At 40.5% G+C, this 27631-nt stretch overlaps 1 protein-coding gene across 50 annotated transcripts in view; it reads left to right on the forward strand.

The window, feature by feature from the left end:
* EPB41L3 (erythrocyte membrane protein band 4.1 like 3) overlaps positions 1-27631 on the forward strand; it is a 148553-nt gene that overhangs the window by 97424 nt on the left and 23498 nt on the right. For 33 of the 50 annotated variants that reach the window (XM_065053201.1, XM_065053188.1, XM_065053196.1 and 30 more), the window contains exons 4-12: positions 7285-7389; positions 9710-9752; positions 13202-13277; positions 14857-15075; positions 15396-15483; positions 19019-19171; positions 21052-21149; positions 22823-22998; positions 25101-25321. In XM_065053201.1, coding sequence (XP_064909273.1) covers positions 7285-7389; positions 9710-9752; positions 13202-13277; positions 14857-15075; positions 15396-15483; positions 19019-19171; positions 21052-21149; positions 22823-22998; positions 25101-25321 — 1179 coding nt within the window. The remainder of the gene's footprint in view (positions 1-7284; positions 7390-9709; positions 9753-13201; positions 13278-14856; positions 15076-15395; positions 15484-19018; positions 19172-21051; positions 21150-22822; positions 22999-25100; positions 25322-27631) is intronic. The other 17 variants (XM_065053204.1, XM_065053192.1, XM_065053202.1 and 14 more) reach the window with 1 other exon arrangement.

The raw sequence follows: 27631 nt of genomic DNA on the forward strand, positions 1-27631 counted from the left end.
AAGGAGAGGAGATTCAGGCCGGACATGAAGAAGAATTGTTTCACAATGAGGGTGGTTGCCCAGAGAGGTGGTAGATGCCCCATCCCTGGAGACATTCAAGGCCAGGCTGGACGGGGCTCTGAGCAACCTGATCTAGTTGAAGATGTCCCTGCTCACGGCAGGGGGATTGGGCTAGATGACCTTTGTAGGTCCCTTCCAACCTAAACCCTTCTATGAATCTATATTATGTGCATTACATTATGCACATATTTGCCTATGCATATTAGCTTATGACATATATGTGACATTCCAGGCCCTTCCCCCAGAAATTATGTTCTCAATACAAAAGTGATTTTGGAAGCCTGCATACACTTGATCACTTTAGCTTGCAGGTAGTTGATATTTGCAATAGTAATGGTCTTTGGGGCTTGGTTTTGTTTTGTTTGTTTTCCTGGGACTGGGAGTATTTTTGTGTAAATTGGATAATTCACAAGGAAGGAATGAGAAAGTGTGTTGTCAGGAGACTGGAATTCACCAGCTTGGAGACTCAGCTGGGGGAATTTGTGGGGAGAGAGTGCTCACTGTGGCAAGTACAAAGTATTGCTGACAACCAGTTAATCGTTTACTCTTGTCTGTGTTGCAAGAATAATTGCAGAAGTTGCAATATGGGGAGGGAGAAACTTGCCCTAGTGCATGCTAGTTTTTTGTTGCCATATACATTTTAACTTTTATGGGTGTTTTCCTTGCATTTGCACAGAGGAGACCACCATGTGGCCCATGCAGTGCAGAAACCAAAGTGTTGACCAAAATAGCTTGCAAAATGCAACTTAAATCAAAAGAGTAAAATAAAATCAGTAGTCTGGACAGAATTTGAATTTTTTGCGTCATGCACATTGCAAATGAAAAAATAAGCTAATACTTCCCCACCAGAAAGAACAGGGGACAAGGAAGAGGCTAGTACAGCCACATGCCAAAATACATTACAGCATGCAAGGCTAGAGCCAGCCCACGTGTTTATACAGTGCATTGTTAAGATCCACGGGAAAGTGCAAATGCTAATTAGGAATGTGAACCAGATAACCTCAACATCAGTTAAAGTCCAATTATCCCTACCAGGATTTCATGATACTAATCTGTTTGTCCTTCTTCCAGTGGCTCCAACTCGAGTTATTACAGTAATTGTACAGAGTTTAACACTAGGCTAGTGCTAGTGTGGTGTTGCTTGCTGGCAGCTTGACAGCTTTTCTGAGGAAAGTGGAGATGCTGTGTTTGCATATGTATTAGTGCAGAAAGATACATGCAAACTCTTTAAAATCCAGGCTTATAGCTGTGATACTTTTTCATCTTGCTGTGCTCCTTGACTGAACAGAAAGGGAGGTGAAGTTTCAATTCCTTGGGGTGTCCTGATCTTGCGGTTACTGTGCAGTGGAGATGATGGTTTATTTGTGGCAAAAATGAATCCTGTGATAGCTGTTTGGCTGTGAGACTCTTTCTTCAAGTTTTCTCTTGCCTGTAAAATTTGATCTGAATGTGATATCTTGTAATTGCTTTCAGATGGGAGGGACATACCTGCATGCTGCAGAGGGCCCTTGCTCAGCGTTTTGCATCCACATGAGTCTGCAGCATTGGATGCAAAAATAGAACTGCTCCAAAATACAACACTTTGGAGGCTGCAGTAGCTTTCATTTCTAGAAAGCTGAGAGGGCCATTTTCTGCTCTTCAGCTCCTCCTAGTTCCCTATCAGTGAGAGGAAGGTAATCTGCTCATGAGTAAAAATAGACTACTAGAGTAGACTAACACTCTACACTTTAAGCAGGTATATGATGATTAACTCCTTAGTGTCTGTGGAGGTGCACAGGGACCCCATTATCACAGCTGTGCTGGTTGGAAGGGGCTGAGGAGGCCGTTTGGGTCAGGTCAACTGTGGCATTACCAGGCCAATGCCTTGAAACCCCCCAAGAACAGAGGCTCCTCAGCCTTGCTGAGATACTGGTGCCAGTGCAGCATTGCCCCTCTGGGGAGAATCTGTCAGACATAGGGTTGGATTCAGTCAGGCAGAATCACAGGTGGCAAGAGGTCCTCAGCACAGACACCTCTTTGCTGGAATAAAGCTAGGAAAGATGACTGGTCCAGTAGGCTGGAGGTTACGCAGCAAGCAACGGTTTGGTGTGAGGGTGCATCAGTTAAGAGGCTCAGGCTGTATCACCAAGGTGGGTTCCAAAATGCCCCACAAGAAGATTGCATATGGTCATGTTTCAGGGGCAGCATGGCCAAACTGGGAGCCACAGAAGTTTGAAGGAGACATTTCTGAGAAACAGTGCCTTCTGGCATGGGGCAGCCAAGACTACAGTCTTGCACAGAAGAAAAGTTTGCCCCTTGGAAGCATCAGTTCTGGATCCTGATAAATTTTCTCTGGTTCAACTAGCATCCAGTCTGGGAAGCATTGTCCAGCATATAACATTTGAAATCTTTCTGATCTCTTCCCTGTATCTCATTAAATAGCAAAAAGGGTTCCTGGGGTCTTACTAGCGCCTACATGACAAGGAAGTTGGTGTCACATCTTTGTTGGTTGCTCTTTTCACATATAATTATCCTCATTGCTTATCACACTAACATGATTTTGGTAGCCTGATTGCTGCAATTCAGAGTTTATTATTACCTGAGTGTCATGCTGGACAACAAGGTGAGCAAGAGTCAACAATGTGCCCTGGCAGAACAGAAGGCTGGTGCCATGATGGGCCACATTAGGCAGTGTTGCCAGTAGGTCAAGAGAGGTGATCCTTCCCCTCTATTCAGCACTGGTGAGGACACAGTTGGAGTACTGGGTCCAGTTCTGGGCTCTCCATTACCAGACAAACATGGACTGGAGCATTTTACATATAAGGAAAGGCTGAGAGAGCTGGGACAGCTCAGCCTGGAGAAGGCTCAGGGAGATCTTACCAATGTGTACTAATATCTGATGGGAGGGGTAAAGAAGGCAGGGTCAGACTGTGCTGAGCAGTACCCAGTGCCAGGACAAGAGGCAATGAGCACAAAGTGAAATAGAGGAAATTCTCTTTAAACATAAGAAATAAAAGGTTACTATGAGGGTGGTCAAACACTGACACAGGTTGCCTGTGCAGGCTATGGAGCCTCTATCCTTGGAGATATTCAGAGCCCAAGTGGACATGAACCTGAGCTACCTGCTGTAGGTGGCCCTGCTTGAGCAGGAGGGTTGGAGTAGGCAGTCTCCAGAGGTGCCCACCAGCCTCAGCGATTCTGGGATTATATTGATGCACAATACATTCTTTGTGACTGAGGTGGCAACGTAACTATAACAAAGACTTGCATTTTTTCACTTTAATAATGTTTGTTTATCATAACTACATTACAGCTTATGGGCTTAATCATAATAAAGGAAAACTCATTATTTTTCTTCATTAAGAAATAACAGACATGATACCCAAAAGTTCACTAATAAGAATAATTGAATTTATAATAATCTTGTTATCCAGGCAAAGCTAGGATGGAAGTACTTAATTTTTGGATTCCTCTCTGTCAGTGATGTACAATGTGTTATCTTGTTGTGGTGATCTTGTAAGGAGCCAGGCGTGTGATGAAGGGATATGAGCTGAGGAAGCCAATGTAGAGAGATTTGAATGTGGACTCTTTCTGGAGAAGCCAGTCACAGGACGGGAGAGCCTTTTGTGGCCTTTGGCCTCCCAAGGAGGGACAAGCCCAGCTCCAAAACCGAGGATAAGCTGGCAAGGAGAGAGGCAGCTTCTCCTCTCCCCTGCGTGTGGGAGTTGCTGGTGGGTGCAGATGTGCCAAGTTTGCTGCTGCTGGCTCTTGTCTCTGGGAGCTTGACCAGGAGGCTGTTTATTCCCATTCCAGCTTCAAGCAAGAGCTGTGGACTTTATAGAGCTGCAGGGAGGAGGCTGTGAAAAGTGTAAAGTTTTTGCTCCCAGACTTTTGTACTTATTTATAGCATTTAATCTATATTTTGCATTCCTTCTATAGTCTTGATTTCCCAAACCTGAAGCAAAGTGCCTCTTTTTTTTTCCACATCTGCACATTTCATTTCATCCCATTCATGCCTGAAAAATAGCTAAGAATATTTCTGAAGGAGAATCTCACCATATTTACCTTTCAGAAAAACTCTTCTGTTATATGGACAATATTTGATAGCACAGAGTCTGATATTCTTTTATTTTTTTTAATCCTCATATTTTGGACTGCTGAGAATTGGTTGGCATTTTTGGCATTAAACTGTGATCCACAGTAACCAACAGTCAGTCTTTCATTTCCTCAGACTTTTCACCCCTAAATGGTGCAAAGCAAAGGTTGAGGAGCTGTATGAATTTGTAACTTGACTTTTCTCTCCTTCTCTTTGTCCTAATCTATCACTGCCAAAGCAATGATACCTATACCTTGTCTGCCATGCTTATTTGGGCACATGGTAAATTAAAAGCAATTAACAAGAGCACAGGATGTCTCTTCAGTTGCTTTAATTATGTGTTCCTAACTAAACCTCTTAATTTCTCGTGGATTAATCCAGTAGTTTTCCTTCACTGTGCATTTGTGCAATGTTGTTCTAGAACGAGGGTGTGTGTGCTAATGCTGCATAGGTACAGAGCAGCAGAGCTGCAGATACGCAGGTACACGAGGATTTGGAGGGCCTCAGTGCTGGCTACGTTGCCAGGCAGCTCCCACTCCCCAAATGATAGGAGCCCCCTAAATCCTGCTCCCACAGGTCAGCTCTGACCTGGGAAGAGGCACTCAGGAGTAGCAGGTGGCAGCCGCAACATGTGAGGCTCATCTGTCTGGATGCCGGTGGGCATTTCTGTGGAGAAGGAAAGTGGTCCTGTTAGGATTTCCCCTCAGCCATCACCACTTCACACCTGATGTCTGGTGAAGAGAGGACCCTGGCCAGGAAGGGCTGTTAGTTATACGTGGTATTTCTGACATCTTCTGGCAGGGCTTTCCCATATCCTCATGTGGGAAGAGGCTGAATACAACTTGAGCATCTTCCTACTGTAGGAGGAAGATCCATTTTGTCATGGACAAAAAATGAGACGTGCAAATTTTTCCAGGCTTGCCATACTTATCCTCACCTGTGATGTATAGCCAAGCAAGAAATTCTGAGCGCTGGGGCTTTTTTTGGTCAGTTGGTTGTTTTTTATTACAGCACAGCCCCACACAACTGTTTCCTCCAATTCGTTATTAAAACACTGTACCTTGCAGCTTCTAGCTACTCTTAGTCAAAGCTGACATCTATGTAGCTGCATGGATCAGTCACATAAACCAGCTCCTGTGTTGGCCTCATATGACTCTTAAGAGGACACTGAAGTGTCACAATTCAAATACATATAAATGGTGCGGTGGTGCAGACATAGTGTTTCTCAAAGCAGGTGTCCTTTAGAGTTAACCTGCTTATTTCATTCATTATAACTACTTGGTTTGTTATCAAGTAGAAAAGCAAGAAATTTTGCAAAATACAGCATTGCTTGCTTATAGCAGGAATGTGACTATTTTGGCTTGAAATCTCCAAGTTGGTTCCTCTCTGCACACCAGTATTAAGATCTTTTCTTATCCACCTGATCCTCTCCATAGAGCCTCAAGTATAAAACCACTAAGCTTTTATTATTTACTTCCAAGTATGGGCCGTGAAGAATTAGCTAAACATTTGTTTGAAATCATAAGGGCCCCGGGGTATATTTATGCTTCCTATGACAGGGTGGATAGTGTATGACAAGTAGAACAAGGCCCTAGATCTGTGAGCTCAAATGATGCTGGAAGTCACCGTAAATGAAGTTACAGCAATACACTCACAGTACACTTACGTGCCCGTGTTTTTCTTGTTTGGAGAACACTTGCTAGACTCTTACCAGCCACACTCTTCAGTTTCTCCATTGATAAAAATGTAGAGACTATATCCCTGCTTCCTTTCTCATATGCCATCAGAGCCCCAATAGAAATACCAAATTTAATACAAATTAGGATACACTGCATAACCCCATCGTGTCTCATAATGTTTTCACGGGGTGTTAGGCAGCAACATTCAACTCCTCTTTTTTATTTTTTCTTTTCTCTTGGCTTGCTTACCACTTCTAAAATAGTTTGAGGCCAGTGTTGGGCTCCACGGGTTTGTTGGCATAGCTGTGTCAGCTTGGATTGCGAAATGTCCATCCCCCATGGCCGAGGCTGCTGGGCTGGCAGCACCGTCCAGGCACAGATCAGTCAGCGGAGGTGCCTAAATTCAGAGGCAGCATTCTGTCCTCTTTTGTGTTAGCCTCCTCCTCTGCCTTTGAAGCAAGTAGCGTATTTCCATTCTGTTTCAAGTCACGTGTGTGCCATGGATAAAGAAACTGCAGTGCTGACAGCAACTAAAATATTCACATATCCATGTGTTTGATATGAAGAGGGGAGATTTTTTTTCCCTTTAGCTGAGTTGCACTTAGGGAAGCAGGCAGTGATGAAACAGTGGCCTAAATGATTTTGAATTGTTTATCATAATAAATGCATATCAAAGTTGGCACATGTGGCTTATAAAGAGGATGTTTCTCTCTGTGTTTGTTTTTTTGGAGAGTTTTTCTCAGTGTCATATAAAACACTGAGACCTAGGATGACCTGAATTTTTACCATCCCATATGAGAGATACGACAAAGCTTTTGCTAAGGGTGCTGGCTGTTAACAGTGAGAGATCATCTCATCCAACGTATTAGCAGTAAAGAAGGTTACTGGGACACTAGAAACTCTTTTCTCACCCAGCTACCTTCCCAGGGAGGGCTCTTCTGGTGATTTCAGTAGACAGTATGTCGCATTTCCTCATATATTAGATAAAAAAGGATCCTGGAATTAGTTTGCCTTGTTACTGAGGCAAGAAATATCTCCATGTTTGTTTTTTTCTCTAGTGGGTCGCCCAAAGTCACAGCTCTGATAGTCCCCGATCAGGGATATTTTGTACTGTCGTTTGCTGCTACTGTTGCACACAAAGAATGCTTGGGTTTGCTGCAGTGTGACCTCAGCATGCATTTGAAGTTGCAGTTTCTGAAAGACAGAAGAGATGTTCTCATTGAAACTTGAAACATGACATGTATTGACTTATTTTTATCTCCTCAAGAAGACACGAACTTTTACGGAAAGCAGATTTGCCACATTCAGCAGATTGTTAAGACGGTCAATAGGTTTCAAAGATGGACATATTGAATCAAATAATTTTGGGGTTATTGATTTGAGGATTAAACATAAAAGGTGTTATTTTAATGCTTACGTTACTTTGTTTTGCAAACGTGATTTTTTTTCATTCCTATTCATTTCCAACAGAAACGTTCCAGAGGTCAAGTGCTGTTTGACAAGGTGTGTGAGCATCTGAACCTTTTGGAAAAAGACTACTTTGGGCTAACATACAGAGACACAGAAAACCAAAAGGTAAACCACAAAACTGTTGCTGGTCTTTGGGATGTGGATGTCAGAGCTTCCCTGAGACATCCCCCAGGCAGTTGCAAACAGTCCAGAACTTCTTTTGATTTTCTTTGCCAAGATCCATAGACATAACTTGAGCTATTGTTTTTTGCAAATGCCTCTCGAGAGCATTTCCTATGTTTCCCTGGCTTCCTTCTGTGTTGACTATTTATGACATGAAAGAAGTTAATCCTATAGCTGGTTCTCTTTCTAGTATGATTTATTTCATTACTGCCAGAGGTGAAAGTCAGATTTACATTCATAGATACACTATTAAACATATAATACTAAAATATGGCTTTATCATACTGTGGTTGGGATACCGATAGGCAGGAGTTGATTGACTGCTCCTGCTAACTGCTAAGATAAAGTGAGGCTTTAAGTCTTACTTACTTTATCTGAGTGTTATTGTTGATTTGGCTAAAGACATAAGTCTTCAGAAGCAGTTGGCAGCAGTAGTGAATCACACTCTGCTTGTCTGCATCTCAACTTCAGTATTATAAAAAGCTGCATGTTAACAGTGTCCAAGATGATCTAATGTGCAGGTGAGAGAGATAATATATATATGTGTATTATTTTGGACATGCTATGATGAAAGAGAGAGTATCAAAGGATAATTTAAACTATGCTGTGTGGTTTTGGCATTTTAATTTAAATAGTTTGAAAGAAACCAGTAACAAAACCTTTTAGCAATATGTGCTGTAGCCCAGCAGGTGAAGGATTTTTGTGCTTTGCATGGCCTGAAGCTATTACTGCTTCTTCAGCTATTCATGTCTTGTAAGAACAACAGTTTTATTTTCTAGGCTTACCTTTGTTTCAGTTATATATCATACAGAAGAAAACAGTCCTTTTTTTCTCTATTTTCTGCTTTCTTTACAGACTTTTAGGTATAAGGATTTTGTTTCTGATTCAGAAAATCACTTAAGCAGACACTTGGTCCGTGCCAGTGAAAGATAACTCTAGCATATGCTTAGTTTTGAGTTGTGTTAAAAGTTATACAGGTGTTTAAGAGCATTGCCAGATAGGCGTGCTTTCCTGCATTGGAAAGAGGAAAATGTATTCATTATGAACAGGTAGTTTAGAAGTACTAAGCATTTGTAGATTGCCAGTTACTTTACAGAGCTAAACAGCTAAAAGAATATTAGCTGCCGCCACATTTATTGATCAACATGCATATCCTCTGCCAGATAATGTCCAGCCACACAATACATGTGTCCATATCACGTCATCTTTGAAAACAGAAATCCTGATGAATCTTTAATTTTTTGGTGCATGGTGTGCTTTTGTGCTCAGCAATAGCTGGAGCTCTTCAGGCTCATGTTTTGCCCCACAGACGAGGTTTGGACAGCTGCAAACTGGTTGTTTTTGTTTAGGGGGGGATTGTTGTGTTCTGCTTGGTTGATATTTCTCTAGTATTTTTTTTCTCTGATGCATTTGTTTATCTTTCTTTGGAGAAAGTGGAACTTTCCTAGGAAAAGAAAACTTTTTGTTCTGGGCTGTGTCACACATTTTAAATGTTAATTTCGTTCTGTTAGAAGGCAAGACAGAAGTGCAGGGCCTTTTTCTCCCAGTGCCCAAGAAGCAAATATGGAGCAAGCTGCTCTATAAATTGCAAGCTCTGGCTGCAGCAGTGCCACCAAGAGACCCCAAGCTGCTGTGTACCTCTTCCAGGAGAATTTCATCTGATCCTCAACATCCATGGAGTCAACACAGTGATAACTCCCCACATCCTCAGCAAGGGTTTTGTCTTCTGTGGTCACTGGGTTCTGCACAGCATGGATGGGGGCAGTCACGGTGCTGCCTCTAGTTGCACCTTGTGCCCAAGCCATGTTGCAAATGGGGCAGTACCCTATGCCACACTGGTTGTCCTCTAGCAAGGCTTTTCAGCCCTTCCAGGATTAGAACAAAAAAAAACCCAACCAGCCAGCTAAAAGAAAAAAAAAAAAAAAAAAAAAACAACAACAAAACACATAAACAAACCCCCCACACCTAGTAGCTAGTAGAAGTTTTGTTTTTCCATTTGGAAAAAGGTTTCTGTGCATGTATTTTACTAATTTCTATTTTTTAATTTTTTATTTTGAACCATTCAGCCTCTCAGCATCTGGGAAGGTTAATAAAAATACTGTTTCTACCCAGAGACACATCTTGAGAGTTAGTGTTACCCCTGCTTATTGCTGCGTCAAGGAGAAAAGGGGTGTTCTAGCTTTGGCTCATAGCTCTGTTTTAATAATAATCTTTTTTGGTGTTTTTTAATTCAAATTGAAAAAAGGAATCATTTTATTTGCAGAACTGGTTGGACCCCGCCAAGGAAATCAAGAAGCAGATCCGAAGTAAGTTTGTTATCGTTCATGTGTTTCTTTTAGCATGTCTGGAAAACTTTCATTCTGGTGTATCCAGACCCCAAAATCTACACAATAAAGTGTTTCCCTCCAAAGTGCAATCTGTGTCTTCAAAGACATTGGACCCTTGTGACACAAGTGGGGATGCAAGAGGCAGAGGGGGCTCCTTGCCGCACTAGTGGTGTGTCATAGTACCACCTGCCCATCACTCTCCAGCCCCTCTGGTCCTCTGGGCTTGTTCCCAAACTGCTGGGGTAACTATCCACTTGAAGGGCTCGTGCCACCAGGGTGCCCCAGCACTGGGGGCTCAGCAGCCCCCTCTCCCCAGCCCCTCACCACATCAAAGTCTATTTCACAGTCTTCTTTTGCATCCTGTCACGGGTCTCTGGCAAAGGAATTACCCGCATCTTTTAAGTATTTTAGACCTTAATGAACGTAGGCAGTTACTAAGGCTAATAACGCATGAACTTGCATTGCTGAAAACAACTTGACATTTGCAGAGATGCAAAAACCCAAAGTTTGACATTAAGCAACATAACCTTAGGGTCTAGGCCACGTATATAAATTATTTCTTCACATTACTGATATTTAAATCACATCCAGTAATGCTGTTTATGCCCCATACTGAAATACTTCACTGGTGCAAAGATAGCACTCTATCTAAAATATCTTTCCTTCCTACGTTTCAGAAGCTTGAACTTTGCTCCTAAAATGACCATTCAGTTCACAGAGAGCCAGACAATTTTCTGCTACACATGAATATTTTAAAAAGCTCGGTTGTTAAATTTGGCTGTCTGCTACATTAGAAATTCAAAAACCTCTCAAGAGAAAACCTTGTCAAGACTGCCAAGCTCAAAATTTGACCTGCCTTCTTTTTCCCCCACCTCACTTTTTAAAGTTGATGCAAAATTTGTGTGTCTTCTTTGGGCAGCCTCAGTAGTTTTTTCTTCACACATTTTGTTAATGATCTCTTCTAGCACTTGTGCTTTCACAAACAAATACCTCTGGTAGTTTGTTGGGTCAGGCCTGGCAAGGGAATTACTTCCCTCTTCAAGATTCAAAGGGTTAATCTACACTGGCTGGAAAACTTCCCTGCTTACTGTGAGCAACCACACTGTTCCACCAGTATTATTTTCATTAAAAGCAAGTGATCTGCAATAAAAAGTAATGAAAATCTGCCTTTTTTAATCTCTTGAGAAGATGGATCTGGAGACGAAGGTGCTGTAGATGTCAATGAGTCAGGTTGAGCAGTCGATCCAAGCAGCTCAGCTGCACACCACTGGTTTTAAAGGCATTTAATATGTGCCCAAACCATGAGATAGACAATGAAAGATTGTGACAGCAAGAGATCAAGCAGGGCAGAAGAGTCTCGTCCTGGTCTTGACACAGGGGACAGTTGTATTTGCAGAAGATGACAGCTATAATTTGCTTGCTCTGTACAATTCATCGCAGAAGTTTAGAACAGAATAACAGTGGAAAAGGAGGGCTGTTACCCATTATACTTTCCAAAACACATATTTATAATCCTGCTAAGTACTGGCAGAGTTGTAGAACACTCAGATATCTGTGATTCCACTGCAGACCACAGAGATTTCATCCCAGTGGTTGAGAACTGAGGCTGTTGCTGTGTGTGTGGCCCCTGGTTCTAACACCATTAGTTTTAACCCACTAACTTGCATAGCATTAGGTTTTATTTAAGCCCCTGTAAGTCGGGGTGAAGGTCTCTTACTCTGGTGTCTTAGCTGTCCGTGATACATGACAGGCTATATCATAGGTTCGACTTGTTTTGTGTGTACCAGAGGAACACATTTTTGGGCCATGGCCCCTGCCCTCTGTGATGGGGCCAGGTGTCACTCACCCACAGGCTCTGCCCCCACCCCGCGGCCAGTCCACTCCCTGGTGAGACGTTGTCCCATCCTCATTGCCAGCCAGATTTTCCTTCCACTGGCTTTTATGGCCCAAGAGAGTGGAAAAGTTTCTAAAATCAAGGACCATAAAAGTCTTAGCAAGAGCTGAAGTCCTCATGGTAAACATTGAGGTCTTCTTGCACATTAAGCCTGTTTTCTCGGGTGTGTGGATGACCAAAGAGGATGGGGCTTTGCATGGATTAAATTTCCTTGTTGCGTCTAAACAAATACTCCCCAAGACCAGTTATGATGACCATACAGTATTTCCAGGCAAGCAGACCTGTTCAGCATATAAGCTGTCTTCCTGAAGAGTGTACCAGATACACCTCAAACGCTATGTTCTTTAGGAGGTACCTAGGCCCAAGGTGCCCCTGAATTACAGATCATGGGAAAGCTCTACCCTGTTGAGTTTATATAGAGTCCTGTTTTTCACAGTGTTCACAAGCACTTCCTCATTATACAGCCAATACAGCCTTTTCAAGAAAGATCTATTTATTTCTAGTTAGATTTGTATTTTGACATCAATACCTTTCAGAAAACACAAGGTTCATTACTTTTGGCTTTTGTTTCCTGACTACGGAAATACTGTAATTTATGTGGTAGAAGTACAAATAAGAGGTATATCCCACAACAGAGCCTTCAGTGAAAAGTCTTCTTACTGGAAAACAACTGTGTTGCTTGTAAGAACACTGTGGTTTGGCGTTTCGTTACTGCTTTTTATTTGCATTTTGAGACGTGCTGGTATAGCCTGTCCCTTTTTCAAGAATAGCTTTTATATTTACATGCTATGTTCAACTTTGGGTTTTGGTTTGTTTGTCTGTTTTTTTTTCAGTTTTGATATTCTTTCTTTACAACATTTAAAGCTGACGCTCCAAAAAAATTTCACAAACTGTGGTGACACAGGCCAGTATCCATCGCATGGATCACCTAAACTTACTGAAAAAACTCAATAAGAATTCCCCAGTGTTATGTACTGGTTTTCAGTCAAGCTCTCCATGTCTGTCCTTGCAGTTTCGTCTGCACAATAATTTATGTCTGTTGGAGGCAGGAGCTATGTGCTGAGGCAGCACTCGGAGAGGATGCTCTGAGCTGGTTTGGGTGGTCAGACCTCAGCACATCACCCCAGTCTGGAGCCCCTTCGTACTCTGGCTCATGGTGTTTCCAGCACCTCTGTGTTTTGGCTTTTTGTTTTCTAAAGCTTGTATAGGCTGTGTTTTCAGATGGTTAATTCCAGTAAACATTGTTTTCGGATTAAGGGGGTTTTCAGGGTTAGTAATAAATCACTGCTCCCTTAGGGACCTCGCTTCAGTGGAAATATTGCCAAATAAGAAACAAGCTCTATAATCTGATCCAATACTGTAATTGGGAGAGAGAAAGTAGTATCTTCAGAACAATGTATGGGAAAAAGATACTATTTCCTGTTCTTATGAATTGCCTGGCTGGAGTATTTTTGAGTCTTCTGGTAATCAAACAGCATAAGTATCTCTGTTTACACTTGCAGTGGACTTTCAGTGAACTTGTGTTCTTTTCCAGGTGGTGCTTGGCAGTTTGCATTTAATGTGAAATTCTACCCTCCAGACCCTGCCCAGCTGTCTGAAGATATTACCAGGTATTTAAAACATCAAATACCTTTCTAGAAGGGGCTTAAGTAGCCCTACTTATTAGCACTTACCTTTGAATTCTCCAAGAAAATAAATGTTTTGTATTCCCCTCGACTTTCTTTTTCTTATGAGCTTATGGAAAATACTTAATGCTTTGGCAGAGAAGACACTTTGAACAGTGTCTGCCCTCTGAGCTAAGAAGACTCTTTCTTTTCTATAATTTAACCCTAAACCCAGGCTTTTCCAATGTACATATTCCTGAGCATTGATTTTAATTTTTACAAAGATGCCCGATGTCCAGTTTTGCCAGCAATAACAAGTTATTATTGTTGGTATAATCGTAAGCATGGAAGGAAAGAAGTGGGATGAGAATAGGCGTGCTTGTAAATTTCATATGTCATTTGACAAGGTAAGCAGTTAATGTGCATGGTATAGGGAATATGGTGGTAATGAATGGCTGCTCCCTGCTATCCAAGTCAGGTAGGTCTGCAATTTGCACTTTTGCTTTCTGGTTTTATGTGCAGATTGCAAGCACAACCCATAAAAACACCACCACCAACAAAAACTTCACCTGGTTTCCTCCTTGGCATAAGGAGCCGTGATGAGTTTTGTGCCATTGGCAAGCTGTTCCCTAGCCTGTTGTAACATTTTGCAACCTGTGGATATTTTTAACCTTCATTGCTTTGTGGACTACTTGTTGCTTAGAAGGTAGCATGAAGGTTTTGGCCTAGATCAGAGGTCCCCTTTGCTAGGCATTGTGCAGAAAGACAGCGTGCCAAGAGTTCCCACCTGAAGAGAGGTCTTCCAAAAGAAAGGTTCGCTTGTTTCCTCTTGATGCCCTCAAATCTCCCTTGAGAACTCCATGACTTCACCACCAAGCCAACACACTTCATGTTTTTCTGTTTTCTTCTATCTGGTGATCCCTTGAACTGTTCATCACTGTGGTTTTAACAGCATTTACTATTTAAAGGTACTTTTTTGAGAAAATTCAACAGTTTGCTAAAGAGACAACTTACGTTTTTTGAATTACTTGGAGTTTGGCTACCCCTTAATGAAGAGTACTTGGCTCTTTTGATTATTTTTTCTCCTTAGAGAAAAGTATCATCAGGTAGCTATATATCTTAGTGATCTATGATAGAAGCCAGGTATGTTTAAAGGTAATTCTCCATCTAGGTCACTAAACAAAGTAATAACTTATTTTATTAAGAAATCTCTATGCGGCTTTATAAAGATAAATTAGGCATTTCTACCCTTAGGCAAAGGTTGGGCTTGGGTTTGTTTTGTTTGTTTGTTTATTTTGGTGTTGTTTGGTTTTGTTTTGCGTTTTATTTGTTTGGGTTTGTTGGGTTTTGTGGGTTTTTTGTTTAGTTGGTTGGTTTTGTCTTTTTGGTTTGGTTTGTTGTTTTTTTTTTCTGATTTTTGTTTTTTAATTAATAATATCCTTGTTAACTCCTGAAAACCTTTGGGCTTGGGAATTGTCTGCAAATTCACAGAGGAGCTGAGGCCTCTGGGAAGTCCTTGGGCTGTGCTACTTGGGATGGAGCTGAGGAGCATCACTTTCTGAGCCGCCTCGGTGCTCCGTTGCAGGTACTACCTGTGCTTGCAGCTGAGAGATGACATCGTGTCGGGTCGGCTGCCTTGCTCGTTCGTCACATTGGCCCTGTTGGGCTCCTACACCGTGCAGTCAGAGCTTGGTGACTACGATCCCGATGAGTATGGCAGTGACTATGTCAGCGAGTTCCGCTTTGCGCCGAATCACACGAAAGAGCTGGAGGATAAAGTGATCGAGCTGCACAAGAGCCACAGGTAGGTGGAGGGCATCAATGTAGGCTGGAACCTGTTTTCAGCTACCATCCTGCTGCATCAGGAGGTATTAAAACCTGCTGCAGTATACCTAATAAGAACATCTTTTTGGACAAAGCTCCTCTCCATATCATTGGGTAGAGAAGAGCATTGCAGTGTGAAAGATAACAGGGCCTGCACCAGAGCTTTGGCTCTGGTAGGTACCCAGCTATTTAAGGGGGACAGTTTAGTTCTGACAGGCTGAAAATATTTTCCAGCTGCTGGATTTTATTTCAGACTCTGCTTCTGTAACATTGATGCTAAAATTGGTTGCTTTTCCTCAGGGGAATGACACCTGCAGAGGCTGAGATGCATTTCCTGGAGAATGCCAAAAAACTCTCTATGTATGGAGTAGATCTCCATCATGCCAAGGTAGGGACTACAGTTCTTTCAGCGATTGTCTTTCTCCTGCGGCATAGAACTTGAATCTGCATGGACTCTCTAATTCTTTCTTTTTGTTTTGAGACAGGCAGTTTGTGGGATAAATCATGTGTCAACACGAGGAAAGGTGACTCATGGGATAAGCATAAATATATCTTGTAACTGTAATGACTTAGCCTATAGATTCAAAGATGTTGCACACCAACCTTTCATGTTGATTTAACCCAAATCCTTTGGGAAAATACTGAATGGATGGAGTAATGAGGAAGGATATTAGAAGCTGTCCAGGGAGTGATCAATTGTCATTTCATTCAGTTACATTTTCCAGTTTAATAAGGCCAACTACAGTATCTTATCTAGATAAGCAGATCATTTCTAACACTCCAGAGAACTTTCAAGCAATTATTTAGGTGCGCTGGAAACCTAATCAGATTGATAATAATGGGGAGTCAGCAACTTGTCTCTCTTATGAAGTGTGGTCATTGCAGTTGACTGGAAGGGCAGTAATTCTGCTAGAAATATTCTCCCATGATGAGGTAGTTCATTGGCAAGTTAAACTATGAATAAAACATGGTCATTCTTAGTGTGACTTGAGATAGCCACCTACCAGTCTTGTGTTGGTTGTCCGTTTTTTGTGTGTTTATTGGGTTTTTTTTAAGAAATAATTACTTTTTTTTTCTTCCACTGTTCAAAGTAAGGCTAATGGATTTTAACATCTCTAAGGTTAGCAAGCATCGTTAAGCAAATGAGTGCTGAACAAAGAATCCTGAGCTGTGGAGAGCACTGCATTTTCTGTAAAGGTCAAATTACTGTGAGTCTGTTTTTATGCTGTAGCAGATCCTTTCAAGAACCCAAGATAAATTAGCAGCTCAGATCTTGAAGGGGCCTGCAACTGTGTACCTGAGGGATTTCATAGGAGCTGTGCATGTGTGTTACAGAATTCAAGGCAATCTTTTGTGTTCTGTTAATTGCCTCCACTGAAAATGCAAAATCTGGGTATGGCTCAATGGGCAGCACTACTAGGAGGCATGCCGCTGCCTTCCCTGGGTCTTGCAGGTAGGCACAAAGTCTTGAGACACATTGGGAGCAGAGATAGAAATGGATTGGTGAATGTCACTCAGTAGCTTTTTTTCAACATCCTTTGTCCAACATTAATCTGCAAAATCACAATGAAGTGAGTTCCTGTTCTAAATATGTTACAGGCTTCATTACTGAAAATATAACATAGCATAGTATTAAGGCCTAAGTATTTTTTTTCAGAATATTAGAGAAAGACTGTGAAATTTAAGACAGGATATCCTGAGATAAAACTTTTTTTTTTTTTTTTTCTAAAAAATATTAGTATTTAGTTTTCTCGTTTTCGTATGGAAAAACTCAGAGCAGGAGAAGTTGGTAAACAAGCCGATCTCTCTCTACAGCGATGTTCTTAACTTAAAAAGCAGTGCTAACTGCATTGGGTCTGTCTGTGGGTTAAGAAACCCAACAGTAATCTTGGAAACTGAGCTGAAGGTGGGAAAAGTAGATTCTGTGTGAGAAGTAATGTTTAGTTTTAATTAGGTGTGCCAGTGAGATCTGATGCTATCAGACGAGGGGACAGATATCTCTGTGGATGTCTTTTTGAAGTCACACTGTAGCAGATGTCTCTATATAAATGTCAATTCATTAAGGCTGTGCCAGTATCTTCGGTATTCAACAGATGCTGAACTCACCAGCTGCTGTTGAAACTAGTTTTCAATTATCCAACACGAGGCTACAATAAAAAAATGTGTTCACATAGGCAGATTTGTCCTCTGGGCTGTCACTGCTCTGATGAAACCCCCCATTTGTATGCAGAGTTGCAGGGATGTGCAGGTCAGCGTCTCATGCCTCGAACATTACAGTGAACAGGTTCCTGTTCTGTTCAACCACATTGCTCCTGAAAAAAGCCAAATTCTTTAATTCTGGTTTCATTTTGCACCAGTAGTATCATATTGAAAAGCAGCCTCTGATGCTGACAAGTAACAGAAGCCGTGAATGGGCTTAGATCTGCTGCAAAGGTGGGAATGAGGGAAGAAGGCATTTCTCAACAAGTTTTTTGGGAAAGTATCTCAGAGGAAGGAGACTCCTGCACTGGCAGCTGTGTGCCACATGTGAGCACACATGCAATTCAGGCATTTGCCATGCAGTGGGATTACTGGCAATGAGACTTTCTTTTTCAGAACGTATTCACTGTAGTTAGACATTACTCTCTGCTTAAGAAACTGTGAAATTGAAGTCCACTGAAAAAAAAAAAAAGATCTTTGTCACTTCTGAAGTACCTGACAATGATATCACACATGAGCTTTATTTAGAAAAAACTCTACTTCTAAGGAGTGATACTGTCATTGTTGGAACATACATCCTCTATTGGTGTGTTTTCTCACACTGAGGTTAATTTAAGGCACTAATTCTATGCTGACTCTGATTTTTAAAATACTTTTTTTGCCTTTCAAGCTGTACCATAGCCTTTTCATCATGACTGACTATGCATGAGTTTGTGTTCATCTTAAAATGTAATCAGAATTTCACTGTCTACCTAAAAGATGGCTTGTCAAGAAAACAATGAATTCATTTCATGATTTTCATAGGATGACATCTGCATAGCTTCTTTTGTCAGACGGTTGTAACTTCAAGTTATTTTAAAACAATTAACTAAAAACTCTGCGCTTTAAGGTAGATCCTTCTTTTTTCTGGCAGTATTAGTACTTATGTAAATGAAAAAAAAAAACAGAATTATACAATTTAGTGGTAATAGCAAACAGTGAAGGTTGTTTTTAGACTTTTTGAAGACTTGTAAAGGAAAGACAAGTGTGTAATTCTGACTTTAAAAATACCTATTTATCAGTATATTTGGATAAAATTGTGGCCAGATTTTTTTATAGTGCAAATGTGTCTGACCTATAGCTTCCCTGTCAAAAATGGGTTTTATCACAGGCACTTTTAAAATTATCTTTCTGGTCCAAATGCCCAGCTTTCTGCTCACTGATCATTTCAAAGTGAAAATACTGAGTATGGGCACAACAGTATTAAGGAAACCAGCAAACCAACTAGAGCCAAAACGAGCGAACTACAGAAGAAAAGTCCATCTAAGGATACACAGGCTTAGTCATGGAGATGAGTGATGCTGGGAGAAGTAAATTTGTAAGCTGTCCTACTTACGTTCAATCTGGTATTTATGCTAATAGCACTTTTTTTTATGATGCTAATAAAATTTTGCTATATGATTAATATAATTCTTTTAATAATGTCTAAACTTCCCCCCCTTCTTTTGGAGTCTTTCTGAAATACACGGAAATATTCACAACACTCAGTTTCTCTCACCCTGTCCAACCTTACTATTACTTGCCTGAATGCAGTCAATGAGTAGTGTAGCTCTCAGAAATCAGGTCACTACAGCTGATGCATTAAAAAGACGCAGCTCAGATAGAAACACAGCATACAAGAATCTGTAGTACTGTGGGATGTAAGGAAATAAGTATTCAAAAAAGTGCATTCCTTGCTTTTCCAGGATTCTGAAGGAGTAGAAATCATGCTAGGAGTTTGTGCAAGTGGTCTCTTAATATATCGAGACAGACTCAGAATAAATAGATTTGCCTGGCCAAAGGTTCTGAAAATTTCCTACAAGAGGAACAACTTCTACATCAAAATCCGACCAGGAGAGGTAAGGTCGTCCTGACACACTTCAGTGAATGAACCTTCTCAATAAAAAACATTTTTCTCATTGATTTGTTGATTTGTCATGTCTTACACCCATGTAATATTCCTCTCCATTTATATTTTTTAATTTGTGCTGATTTTCTTAGGAAAGATTAGGTAAATGCTTTATTTAAAATACAGGTAAAATCTTCTTTTGTGTTTTTTTGTTTACATCCATGAAATAACATAAAGAATAAATAGGGCCATCTGCATGTAAAAAGCTCATCCATATTATGAATACTTTGGGAGTTTAAGTAACATATTGCTTATTCATGGAGTGCTCATTATCCACCATCATGTTGTATATTAAATTAGTATCTATTCTTCTTATCCACTAAGAGATGTAGATGGGCCATACCAAATTTTCTAAGTGTATCAGACTAGTCAATTTGGAGGTTGAATAGAAACCTGGAGACTGATAAAAATGGAGTCAAGCATCCATCATTCCACATTTTTAGTATCTACACGTCTTAACTCTCCCAGGCCTGCAGAAGCCCGTGTTCTAGCTCAGGAGGTGATGTGAAATCTCATACAGTGAGTGCCCTCTCGTGGCTCAGCCGGATGAATAGCAAATACCTACCTCACGGGTTGAGCATGTGCTAACCCAGAAATAAGATGATAAATCTCAGGAAAAAATCGCAGGAGTTCAGGGTCATCTGAGGCAAAGGGATGTCTCCATTTCAAGTGCTGGTACAATAATTGGACTGTGATAGATTGAAAGACCCATACATATTTTAGAGTATGCAGCTGTACAGCATGACAGAAATCACTGGGATGAGGACTGGTGCTTCTCCCTTAATGCAGTGGGGAGTCCTGAGCCAGTGTCTCCAGTGCTGGCTTCATAAATCACCTGGGAAATCTGCTGGGGCACCCCACTGATGTTCCCGATGCCCACACTCAAGCTCTCCACCACTGAAGTCCTATTGAGCTCTGCTGATCTTGGTATGTGACATCCCATGACCAGGCCATAGTTTCTTATGCAAAATAATCAGTGCAGTCTCTTTCCAAATCACATCCGACAGTAATGTGATTCATCATCCCATGTGTCACTTATATCATCTTTATTGTTTTGCTGTTTCCTACCATGTTTCTTTCTATTGGCTCCCTGTAGAGATCCAGGCTTCCTTACAGGTGCCCTTCTGCCCACCTTCCCCTGGTCACAGCAGAGCTATGTCACCTACTCAGCTCTCTGCACGTAGCCATCAGCATGTTACAGTGGTTGTAGTTGGCACAGCTTTTGCATCTGGAATATAAATCTGCAGCACAACCTAGAAAGGTCTCTTAGTATCCCCAGATGACTCTTCCAATTACCTGTCTTTTCCTCATCCTCCCCAGGAGATAAATTAGCTAAAAACACTGTGATTTACTGCCTCTAGTTCTTTCACTGTAAATCCCCTTAATTTAAGGCTGTGTGAGACCAGAACAATCCCTGGGGATTATTGCTCCCCTCCAGGCTATTTTCAGGCTTCCCACTGTTTAAACTGGTGAAGTTAAAACAATATGGTTAAAACACGTAAATGATGTTTTTCTCAGAAGTCTCCCAAGTCCTAACTGATCTCTTTGTTACTATAGGGCATAAAACATCACTGTCACTGTCAAAAACCTCTTGCTCATTATCTCGACTTACCCCCAAAAACTATCCTCAAAGGTTGCCTTTGATTATCACTCACAGCTTCTTCCCCAGTAGTCTGTAGAATATGTATATATGTGGTTATATACCTGAGCATATACATTAGCCCTTGCAATGAGATGATACAGACAGAGGAAATTACAATGAACCTTTGTACACCGTCTGAAAATAGATGCACAGCATCAAATACATACTTTTTCTTTCTTCCTACCTAGTTTGAGCAGTTTGAAAGCACCATTGGGTTTAAGTTGCCAAATCATCGTGCTGCAAAGCGCTTATGGAAAGTGTGTGTTGAGCACCATACATTTTTCAGGTATGTGGGGTTTTTTTCCTAAAGGTGTGATATAAAATGCAACAGAAATGATCAGTTCTGTCAGCAGAGACAAAACCCTTCAAATCAAATTGTCTTTTTGATCATGAGGTATCTCTGAGCACACAATGGAAGGTTATTGCTTCTTCAAAATGTGAAATATTTCACCCAAATTATTCGTACTATTTCAGACAGATACTGAATGTTTAAAGTCACCATATGGTCCAAATTAATCGTTTTGCTCTATCTGTGCCATGATATTATCAGCCGCTATAATTAAAGAGATGAAAGACTCTGCTGCACATAAGCTTGTATAGGGAGAGCAACTTACATGGAAAGTTACTGGGGAATGCAGGTAAGAGGTGGGTTTTTTTTTTAAAAAAAGGAGTTTTTTATTAATTACATATGAAAATACAGACAGTAGTCAGTGGTGGGGTGTTTGGTAACCCAGAATACCCAATTCATAGCTGTAATTTTTGTATTACTGAGGGATTTTGCAGCTTTATTTTTGACATTTAAGAAGACCTGAGAGAAATTTGGGGTAGTAGAATAAATGCTGTAACTAGTTTGTGCTGAGATAGTCAGCGAGCAGATTCTTAGCAATGGGAACCCAAAAGGGTGAGATTTTCAACGGTGTGAAAGACCATCCATCACTTAAAAAAACCTCCCAAGGTGTCTGGGAGGACTCAACAATTGCTCTCCTTTCTTAAAGCTATTGGTTCAAGCTGTCTGTATGCTCATATGAAATGCAGTCTTAGTATCTAAAGATCCAAAAAGAAACTGAGTGTGCATTTTTTTAGGTGTTTTCTGATTTTTAATGGAAAATTACTATCTATAGCATAAACTTCATAGCAGGAGAATGAGTTCTTCAGCAAATTCTCATAGCCAAAATACAAATGGTGGGAAGGCTCTAACCTGAAAAATTACTGTGATTGAAAACTGCCCTGCATTCACTGGAAATCTGTTCTGGCTCTGTCCTCAGCAGAGCAGCACCATGTTAAATTAGAAGTATAAGAGATCTGTCTGTATCTCAGTCCAGATCAGAGTCCTTGATACAAGGGAAGATCTTCTTTTTAGTTTTGGTGATTAGAAAATAATAAATCTGATTTTCAAGCAGGAAGGGACTGAGTGATTTACCTGATCGATCCTGCCAGTAGCATATGCTTGTCTCAAAGCTTAAGCCATGCATGTCTAAGTACACACAGGCAGTAAATGAAAGTGTGAATGGCTCATTAAATCAGTTATGGTTCCTTTGGTCACTCCTCTCCTGTTCTTTGGATAATTGTGGTAATTCTAGAGCTAATACATGCCAACGAGTGCCGACCTCCAGGGTTGCATGCATTTATCAGACCAAAACCCACCCAGGCCTGCCTAGCATAGGGACATGATTGGAAAGTGTGGGGTTGGACTCAATGATCTTGAGAGTCTCTTCTAACCAAAATTATTATACGATTCTATTGCCTGTTACGAAGAATCCAGATCTTCAAATTTATTAGCTAAGCAGTTTCGTCATGCTGCATGAGAGGCATCCTTTGATTCCAATTTAGCTGCAGACCCATGAGGCACAGGTTATGATGGAGAGTGATACCCAACAGTTGTCTTCCCTCCTCTGCAGTAATTATGGGCTGGTTATTGTTGGAGGGGGTGTAACAAGTGCACTGTTTGGTGTGTTTTAGGCTCCTCCTGCCAGAAGCACCTCCAAAGAAGTTCCTCACACTGGGCTCCAAGTTTCGCTACAGCGGCCGGACGCAGGCACAGACAAGAAGAGCAAGCGCCCTCATAGACCGTCCCGCACCTTACTTCGAGCGGTCTTCTAGTAAACGTTATACTATGTCTCGCAGCTTAGATGGGGGTAAGGTCCTCTCAATTGACTTTGTCAAAAGTTATCATCATGGTGGTCGCTGCTTTAGATCAGGTATAAACAACTTCTCCTTGAGCATCAGCTGAGTGGGGGCTGCAAGTACCTGCACATTCACTGCAAGACTAGGGGAGGATGCAGAGAAATATTGTGCTAAATGTCCTCCTGTGGTCCTTACAAAGTGTTGCCTGGATGAGGTCCTTGGGAGCCCACTCTTTGTGGAACTTGCCTCCTTGGCCTCACACCTGCAAAGCACTTCCCTGCTTTGGGGAAGGACAGGACACCTGGACCTGCTTGCCCAAGCGACTCAGGCTTCAATGCTTTTTCATGGTTTGCATGAGTAACTGTTTGGGTTTTGGTTTGACTTGGCTTTTTTTCCTGTGTAGGTTTTTCATTCAAGTATATGTTACAATTTGGAAATGAATTCTTTCCCTTGATTGAGTAATAACACTTGCTTCCAATTACCTTGCGTCCTAGTCGGATGAGTGCTAACAGGCTTTTTCCGTACATGTCTTCTGAAGGTTTGAGAGAGAGAGTAACATACGCAGGTTTATAGTATGTCCTTCCTCCTCTGCTCTTTCTCTGATTCACGGAGGTCGCAGTTCTGCTGCTCCCTTAAGTGAAACCAGCCTCTGATTCAGAGTCTCAGCTGCTTTGTCAGCTGTTACTGTTGTCAGCTATTGAGTAAAAGGAGGTTGTAGCTCATTTTTGTGGGGAAAAAAAAGGGCTGAGACTAAATTCAGAATTGCTGCAGTTCTTTTTTTTTAAAAAAACAAAGGTTAATATCACAGAATATCACAAACAAATTGCAATTAATATAGCTGATGGTGGGGAGGGGGAGATGCTTTGATTTAAAAGTACTAGTGACAAGCCTTCTTTTCTCCCCATAAAGGTGCTGCTTGTCATTAATTATTTTGGAATCTTCTAATTCTGATGTGCTTCTTGCTCGTTACCAAGCAACTGGTGACCTGATTGCTGTGCATGTCTCAAAGCAGAAATTATCCTTCTGCGTTGTTTGTAACATCTAAACAAGATGTCTCTCTCTGCTCCCTTTGCTTTCTCCCGCCTCCTAAGCTCATTCCCAAGAGCCAAGATCTCTGAAATACTTTTCCCCAGCATTTGCTAGACTCTGCAAGGGTTTTATGATGTTAATTTGTGTAAGTGCAAATGGGGAAAAGAGTTTTTCTAATCAATGCTTACGATTTTGTCACTAATGTTACTATAATGCAAACGTGGCTGTAACATTCTGCATTGTGATTACACTGTGATCCTGGCCCTGTCATTTGTTACAGATCCAAGTAACTTTATAAATTTGAATAGTCCTGTTGACTTAGAAGTTAGTTATACGACAGTGAAGAGCAGGGTATGGGTAAACATGAATGTTTTGATTACATTCTGTCTGTAAGTTTACTATTTTTTTCAAATTCATTTATACATGTTTAAGTTTTCTGAATTATCAAATGATTGCATCCTAAAATATTCTGGTTTCATCCACTGAATTGAATGCCATCACTTCCCAGACTTTTTTAGGATAATGAGCTCACTTAACTGGCAGACTTCAATGCTTGATAATACAAAGATCCCGTTTCTTTATTCTCAGATACTATTCTTGTGTTACATCAATATTGTCATTTCCTGCAATGCAGCATGTTACTTACCATGCATTTGATCTGCATTGTTATATTCTGACAGATTTTAAAAAAAAACCCTTCCACCCCCATGGCTGATGTCATAGCTGGTTTTCCTTATGTTTCCTGCCTGATAACTGTGGCAACATGTTGATTTTTTTCTGGTGTTTTACTACAGTAGCACTTTAAATGGCTTGCTAACATTTAACGATTGTGTACTGCACACATTAGCTACAGTAATGTGTGTATACACATCCGTAATATATGTTTATGCATATAAAAGCTACAAGCTTTATTTCAAGTAAACAGTTTATTTAAATGTATGCACATGCTTCTGTTTTTTTGAAACATGACATAGTTGTGTTTTCAGCAATATCTTGAATGTTTTACTAACCCAGCTCTTTAATTTGACGCAGCTTCTTCGCAAAAGCTATTTCAGACTTTCCCTCTTTAAATATTTGCTTTTAGCATCAGTGAATGAAAACCATGAAATGTACATGAAGGATTCTGTGTCTGCTGCAGAGGTTGGTACTGGCCAGTACGCCACAACAAAGGGCATCTCTCAGACCAACTTGATAACCACTGTGACTCCAGAGAAAAAGGCAGAAGAAGAGAAAGATGATGAAGAGGGCAAAAAGAAAAGAGCAGAGGAAGTCACCCCCGTCTCGGCAATACGCCATGACACCAAGGTAGAGTTTTGAGGTTTTTATATTAAACTGACCTGCCTGGAGAGGGCTCGGAGAAACACAGAACTGTTAGGGAGGGAGAATATTCCTAGTTCAGTGAAAGGAAATTGGGACATACACGTTTGTATGTATGTGTATATACGTGTCTTCAATCAATATTTTTATGGTTCTTTCTCCTTTTCTGTGGTGGTGTAAAAGTCAATTCCTGCCTCAGACTGTTTTTTGAAAAGTAAATCTGTTTGACAGTCAGCACAGTGGTTTTTACACAGCATTGAAGAGCTCTTTAGGAAGTACCCAAAAGTAGCCTCACAGTGCATGTTTTGCTCCTTTGGTCTTCAGCCGTATTTTAACTTCAGTATGGGCATCATTTTTTGACAAGGCAACCAAATACTTCTGTGTTCTTGTGTGTAACTCTGTGCTTTAACTGATTGTATTTTTCGTATTTACTTCCCATAACGCTCTGGTTCCTTGCGTGTTTTTCAATGAGCATTTTTTCTCTATTAACTTTTGGATATTAATATACTATTATAAGCTTTTTTCTCTTTCCCTGGCTTACAAAAGCATTTTCTTCCCTTGTTTGAATTTTTGCATTGGACAAAAATGTTTTTCTTGACGATTCTATGCTCAGTTGTTAAATTTGATTCATCTCTCACCATCTCCAATCCCACCACTGCTGCATACATGTACAGACATGGCTACGCATTATATCCACTGAGTTATTAAGAATGGGTAAATCAAACAGAGAGACAGAGAAGAAACTGAATTTTAGAGACTGTCAGCGAAGAGAAATAAGGTAGAATCAGAAAGGACTGGGTATAAAATGTCCTCCATTTCTTTTGCATTGAGGAGAAAAAACAGAATATGAAATATTGAATCTACAGTATCATTCAAAAAGTGTACTATGGAATGCACTTGTTAAACAGGTAAGATTTTCCCTCTTCATTTCTGAGGAAAAGCCTTAATGTATACCTTTACACCAACAAAACTGTCAGGCATGCAACTGAACTTCTACTCTTGTCATATAAGGCCACAATGAGCTACACAGCTGAAGGATCAAGCCCTCAAAAAGAGTTGCAATTAAGGTACCAAAAATCAAAACCAAATTGAATTACTGAAAATTTCAGATGAGAAAATATTTTCTTTTCCAAGTGTGTGCTGTAATTGTAGCATTAAAAATAGTCTCTGTAAAAACTAGAGTCTTCTTGAAACTCCATTAGTTTATGAATGGAGAAACATTGACGAAAATCAAATATGCAGAAAGTAGATGATAGAAACTAATTTTGTCCCAAGTGTTTGTTAATTTAGGTCAATTGAGAGATCAGCTGCATTTCAAAGATCATCTGTTCCGTATATATGCCTAGAAATAAAGATCTTTTTAAGAGAATATTTTGATAGTACTTGTACATAAATAAATGAATGATTTTTATCTACCCCCACTTGCCAAGAGGTGGGTTCTGTTTAAACTACCCACTAATAGATCTTCAGTTCTATAAGCCTACAGGAGCTATCAGTCCTCCTTCCACTAGACCTGCTAACACTTTCATCATTTATTATAAGGAGAATAAGATCTCAAGAATTACAGGACACATTTGACATCAAATTCCTTTTTAAGGGTTTATAAATTTTATAGGTAGGTTTTCAACTTTTCCACTAAGACGTTTTCTTTTGTTTTATCCATACGTTTAAGTACCAGAAGTTATTCTAAATATTAACACTGCAAAGATGTCAATAAGTGAATAGTCTGTAATAGCAAAGAATAAATTTACTTTGGCATTTTTGCCTTTACAATATAAAGGAAAGTTCTGTGTATTCACCTCACATAAAGCCTTGTGAGTCCATCAGCATTAAATTTTGACTTGAGCTTACTACATTAAGCCCATAAAGAAGACATTTATAAGCAGTTTGAAGTTAAGTTTGGTTTTGGTTGCTTAATTTGGGAATACAGATTGCCTGTACTGATAGATTGGCTCTTTAACTGTTCTGGTTAAAGAAGAGAGACAAGCAAAATATTAAGGGGAGGGGAAGGAGATTTTCCTTGTAAATATTTAGCTTAAATCCCATTCCTACTGTTAGTATACCTCAAGGGTGTCAAACTCATTTTCACCAGGGATTACATCAGCATTACCATTGCCTTCAAAGGGCCGAATGTCATTTTAGGACTGTATAAATGTAGGAGTAGTTACATTAATAGAGTCCTAAAATGACATTCGGCCCTTTGAAGGCAACAGCAAGGCTGATGTGGCCCCCAGCGAAAATGAGTTTGACACCCTTGGTATACCTGGTAAAGATTAGGCTTAGGATCTAACATTGGTG

The sequence above is a fragment of the Columba livia genome, chromosome 2, assembly GCF_036013475.1.
Source record: "Columba livia isolate bColLiv1 breed racing homer chromosome 2, bColLiv1.pat.W.v2, whole genome shotgun sequence".
NCBI classification, from domain to species: Eukaryota; Metazoa; Chordata; class Aves; order Columbiformes; family Columbidae; genus Columba; species Columba livia.